Source organism: Morus notabilis, unplaced genomic scaffold (assembly GCF_000414095.1).
Source record: "Morus notabilis unplaced genomic scaffold, ASM41409v2 Scaffold1826, whole genome shotgun sequence".
NCBI classification, from domain to species: domain Eukaryota; kingdom Viridiplantae; phylum Streptophyta; class Magnoliopsida; order Rosales; family Moraceae; genus Morus; species Morus notabilis.
In genome coordinates, this window is record NW_010358048.1 from 129,101 (window position 1) to 134,832 (window position 5,732).

The following is a 5,732-nucleotide window of genomic DNA, read 5'->3' on the forward strand; positions in this document are numbered from 1 at the left end:
AATCAAGGTATTTATATATATATATATATATATATATATATATATATATACGTGTATATCTTCATCATATGAGTTTTGAGAAATAATTTGGATGGAAAAATTGGTTTCTCTCCCTTGTGTGCGTGTGTGTGTTTTTAATTTAATGCAAGCCAAGTACGTACGGATCATAGAGCAATTTAATTAACCAATTATATATGTTTGTTCTGCGATAGTTTCTGATCAGAATTTTCAAAAAAATTTTTATATTGCTTACATCACTTGACTTGACTAATAGGTAGACATTGCTCTCTATAGCTTATATTAATTCTTGGAATTATACAGTGAAACTTGTAGGTTTTCCATGCATTATTATCAGCTTCTAAACATGAGTTTAGACTAATTTCATTCAGATTTACTACACGAAAGAAAAATAAAAAATAAAAAAATCAAAAGATACATTAGAAATATGATTAACGTCCTGACGCAGCTGGTTAGTACTTATATATTTTACACGTACGCTATATTAGGCTGGAAATTGTGTGCATGGTTTATTTAATTGGTCTCAGACGTCACATAAACAACGCAGTCATGTTGCATGGCTCTTAAGCACAAACTAACATGCCGTGGGAAAAAAAAGCCCCACGTGGCAATTAGGGAGACATCTAGGGCTGCGACATGGCAAGGATCAGGAGTGATAATTTTCAAAAGGCTCGGGCGTTTGTGGTCTGTGTTCAAACAAAGAATACATGACTAACATCGTGACTACACACGTTTTCAACGATTCTATTTTTCCAAAGCACATCAAAGTATTGAAACTAGAATATTTCCACAACCATGCATGCATCATATTTGACTTCACAGAGGCAAACAAAAGTTCTAATTTTGCCACATACATAGACATTGAGTTCATATGTCCCCTAAATTAATAGGACACGACATTTTAATTAATGTGATATAATATTATTAAAGGAACGACATTTTAATTAACGTGACATGATATTATTAAAGAATCATAAAATTGAAGAATAATAAAAGGGCACAGAGTGAATTCTTATATATAGCTAGACTAGAAGGTCCAAAAATAAAAAGTTTTATCATTCTTGATTTCCAAGTTAATTCTCAGAAAATGACCACTTATAATTTGATCCACGGTTCGACACTTTTGGAAAAGTCTTCAAAATTCTCTTTTTCCATGTTTATCAAATTTTCGAGTCAAGAGTCGATTAATGTGAGCAAATTATGTAAGCAGCACTAATATCCTCTTTAAAAAATAATGCTGACATATATGATTGGGAAAAAAAAAATCCTCTTCTTTCTCTTTTTCCTTTTCGGTTGTGTTATTTTTTGTTTGTGAATTTGAAAATAAAGTCTTCTCTAGTACTTACCTGAGAATAAGCCATGCATAACATTGGCACATAAGCACTTTCATAATTATTTCGCTCACTCCCTTTTTATTTTTTAACTTTAATTTCTTGAAGTTGGCCGTGATGATACTAATTAGATGGCTGCACAATTATCATTATATATATGTGACTTTAATTATTTCTGCACAATTAGATGACTTTAATTTCTAAAGTCAATAATATTGTTTCTCAAAATAAAATAAAAAAAGACTCAAGAATATTGTCATCATCAATAGTTTGTTTATTTGTTATTTGTTTTTTTTTAACTAATATTGGATTTCAAGAGATCAGGTACATAAATATTAATTTGCTTTTGAAACTGACTTAAAATATTTTTTGTGGATTTTTGTGATGGAATATTTTGTACTCAAAAGAACCAGAAGGTAAAGCATGCACCATGGTAGTAAGGACTCTGCACTGGACAGTTCCACATTACTGGGTTTGGGGTTTGCCATTTTTCCTCTTCTACTCCACAAGATCTTCTCAGTTCCTCCATGAAAGACCAAACCAAAGCTTCCTCAGATCCCTTCTTTGCTCACTTTTCTCCCCAATGGTAATTAAACCAACAACAATTTTCTCATCATCAATTCCATATTTATACGTATTCTAATTAATACTACATAATTTCCCATATGCTAATAATAAAAGATTGTTCTTTTTTTTTTATTCATCATAGAGGCTAGTAGTTTCAAAGTTCATAGAATCCTATTTGCTGCACAAGCTTCCTTTGGAGAAGTATGGACTAAAACCGGACCACCCTTTTGTCGAGGACTACGCGTCTTGCCAAATGGCTATCATGCCGGAGAACTTCTTCTCTGAGGCTGACAAGGGGAAGATTGTGTTCAAGAGATCATCAAAATGGTGGTTCTGGGAAAAAGGAATCGAGTTCGACGACAAAGAAAAGATCGAAGCTGATGTTGTCGTCCTCGCCACTGGTTATGATGGTAAGAAAAAGCTCAAAGCCATCATGCCAGAGCCCTTTCGCAGTTTGTTGGAGTATCCATCTGGTCTCATGCCGCTATACAGGTAGAAAGAACAAAATTTTTGATATTATAAAAGAACCTCATTAAAGAATTAGTCTCAAATATTGTGTTTATGTTGAAATCTCTTTGTTGGTGATCAGGGGTACTATCCATCCTTTGATCCCAAACATGGGATTTGTGGGCTATGTTGAGAGTGTGGTGAACCTACATTCGTCTGAATTGCGTTCGATATGGCTGGCACGGCTAGTGGACGACAAATTCAAGCTTCCGGGTGTGACGGAAATGCTCGAGAGAACACTGATGGAGATGGAAGTCATGAAGAGAACCACCAGGTTCTACAAGAGGCACTGCATTTCAACTTATAGTATCAACCACAGTGATGAAATATGTGAGGAAATGGGATGGACTTCTTGGAGGAAGAAGAGCTGGTTTTCAGAGGCATTTAGCCCCTATGGTAGTCGAGACTATCTGAACTAGTTCTTGATTAGATGTGTCCTCTATAATCGTCTCTAGCTATTTATGTACTATTTGAGTGAAAAATAAAAATAAAAGAAAAAAGCAAATAAATTGTAGGGGAAAATTTAATGCATATATAGTGTATCCAACATATAGCATGATGCTTTATGCATGTGTAACTTATTCATATTCTTCAATAATATTGATTCTTCTGTAGAAATTGGACTTCTATGATTTGAGCTTTCATCTTAAAAGGCCAATCTATTAAGTCGACTGACCGATGTTCATATAAATTAGTATTTACTTATATATTTAAATGACGACTCGGATTTATTTTACCCTTTACATCACCCGACAACTAAAAACATTGGAGAATTGACATAGTTCGGCTGCATGAAATTCAACATGACCTCATGGTCGGCAAAAGGAATTAACATAGACATGTTGGACCACCTAAAACGACTAAAAGAGCAACCGTGTTATAAAATGACACCTACACCAGTTGAAACTAGAAAGAAACGACATGTATACGGTCAAACAGATGACGTCGGAGGAGAGACAAAAAGGATTGCCTGTTCTTTACTTAAGAAATTCCAAGATTCAACATTAACAGCTCTAGCTTTAAACTTTGATAAGTGGATTTCAATCATACACAGAGTTAAAGTTCTTGTCTAAAACAAAGACATAAAACAATAATGTACACATCTGGAAGATACAAGAGGGAATCAAAATTCAAATGCCTTTGAGTATTTTGAGGGTCTCATCAATGTGCTTTTCGGGTTGGAACTGGTTGTTGTAGATGAGTTGGACAACTCCATTCTTGTCAAGAACATAAGTCTCTCTCCCAGGCAATGTTCCGAACAGATCCCCTGGCACTCCCCACTCTTTCCTCACCTTGTTGCTTTCGTCGGCCAGCAATGTGTATGGAAGTCTGTATTTCTTCGCGAACGCCTTCATACATAGGATTTAGCTTTGTCATCAGAATTCAAGCATTTTTGGGCAATTGTGACAGGTTTGGCTAACAAAAACTCCTGTACTTATCAATCATATTTTTAGTTTTAAGCTTAGGAAATAGCAAATAAAAATCTTCTAGCAACATGAACTCTGTACTCAAGTTATATTCATACCAATTTCATGCCATTTTATTGGAATTTTCAGGTTGTCCATTACAGTTGTAATAGCTAAATACAGAGTTACATATATTGTTTAAAAATTCAAACCATTTGATGTATAGTTGTAAGGGTCAGGAATAGTATTTGTGCATTTTTTAGAAGTTGGAACATCCGTATAGTATTCCTACAAGATTAATATTTACATATATAATACAGCAGTAACAGCATAAAGAAAATCAACTTGTTTATATATAGGCATTTTTTGGTTACCTTGTGCGATGATACATCATCACCACTAATGCCAATGACCTCTGCTCCCGCTTTCTTAAACTTCTCATAAGAATCCCTAAAAGCACAAGCCTGAGGACACATCAATTGGTCAGAAAACTGCTATTCTGAATAATGCACTATTTGTAGTGAGGAATTTTAGAGTGACTGTATGTAAAGACATAATTAATCAAATTTTAAGAGAAGATAATGCACATTCCATCCTGCCACTAACAGTAATACTTTCGTAGAAACTACAAATTTATAAAGTTGTTTTTCCTTCAATAAAAAAACAGAGATTATTAGTGTCGTCTTATCGCCGTCCCCTCAGTTTATAGTTGAAATTCAGGGCCCATTTCATTAAAGTACTTGACTCAATTCGACTCAATGGGCTCAATTTCACTTCCACCACCACTAGCTCAACGCCGCACAATCTGTTGGCCGGGTAGAAATGTTGAAGTGAGGCTCTAAATTCTGAACCTTACCATAAAAGTGGACTTGTATAATATACCGAAAATGATGCGTTTAAATGAAGAAAGAAAAGCACCTGTTTCGTACACCCCGGAGTCTCATCAGCAGGGTAAAAATAGACAACCACAGGCTTGCCTTTGAATTTGGAGAGACTCACATTCTTCCCATCTTGATCTTTCAATGTAAATGGCGGAGGTGCCGTTCCCTTTTTCACCTATACAAAACAAGGAAAAAAAATAAAAAACCCCATTAATCAAATTCCCAAAATGTCAACAACAAAAAATTCATAAAAGAAAGTCTATAATATATATAATCTTAGTATTATATGTTAAAAACGCAATGCACCTTAGCCAAAATGAGATTCTTAGTGGAAGAAGAACACGGGATTGAAGAAGAAGAAGAGTAAGTGAGTCTAGTACCATAAAACTGAGAGGGAGATGATTTGGAGAAGATTTTAAGGTTTTGAGGAAATGGGTCTTTGCGCGTTTGGGAAGGGAGTACGGAAGGGAGGGAGTGCTTGGGAAGAGAAAGAGAAGCCATAAATATTTTGGGACAGAAATCAGTAAGAAAGATAGATAATGTGTGTTTGGTTTGGTAAGTGGAAGGAAACGCACAAATATCTTAAATTTGTAGTTTTTGATTTGTAGCCTCTTGTTTAATGGTAGTTTCTCATTTTGTAATTACATTATGTCGGAAGTTTTTTGGAGGAAGATAAGGGAAGAGAGTGTATTGGTTGTTGGGAAGAAACGGTGGGAGATGGGGATAGAATATAGATTACCTTTTTGGCGTGGACGATTGCTGACCTCATGCTTCCATGGCATTTGCATGGTTTTTATGTAATGACCACATTGACTAGAGCTAGGAAAAAACTCTTAACCAGGAAAAAAAAAGCTCTTATTTTGCAAATTCTATAGCTATTCTCAATTTGTCTCCGTAATTCTAAAATGGACATTAAAAAATGTTTGAGATAAAATTTTCAATATGAAAATATAAAATACAACGATCTAAAATTTCCAATATGAAAATACCATATTTGCGACGACATGTCGTCACAATTACTC

General features: G+C 34.7%; 2 protein-coding genes across 2 annotated transcripts in view; one reads left to right on the plus strand and one right to left on the minus strand.

Moving 5' to 3' along the window:
- LOC21387606 (probable flavin-containing monooxygenase 1) overlaps positions 1 to 2,842 on the plus strand; it is a 4,898-nt gene extending 2,056 nt beyond the window's left edge. Inside the window, exons 2-5 of the mRNA XM_010091373.2 lie at positions 1,667 to 1,673; positions 1,757 to 1,935; positions 2,059 to 2,408; positions 2,506 to 2,842. Coding sequence (XP_010089675.2) covers positions 1,667 to 1,673; positions 1,757 to 1,935; positions 2,059 to 2,408; positions 2,506 to 2,842 — 873 coding nt within the window. The remainder of the gene's footprint in view (positions 1 to 1,666; positions 1,674 to 1,756; positions 1,936 to 2,058; positions 2,409 to 2,505) is intronic.
- A 578-nt stretch (positions 2,843 to 3,420) lies between these two features.
- On the minus strand, positions 3,421 to 5,383 carry LOC21387607 (peroxiredoxin Q, chloroplastic). Its single transcript, XM_010091374.2, has 4 exons — positions 5,017 to 5,383; positions 4,748 to 4,885; positions 4,204 to 4,293; positions 3,421 to 3,772 (listed from the first exon to the last, which is right to left on the minus strand). The coding sequence occupies exons 1-4, from the start codon at positions 5,209 to 5,211 to the stop codon at positions 3,554 to 3,556; spliced, it is 642 nt and encodes a 213-aa protein (XP_010089676.1). The 5' UTR covers positions 5,212 to 5,383; the 3' UTR covers positions 3,421 to 3,553.
- Between the last annotated feature and the right edge of the window lie 349 nt (positions 5,384 to 5,732).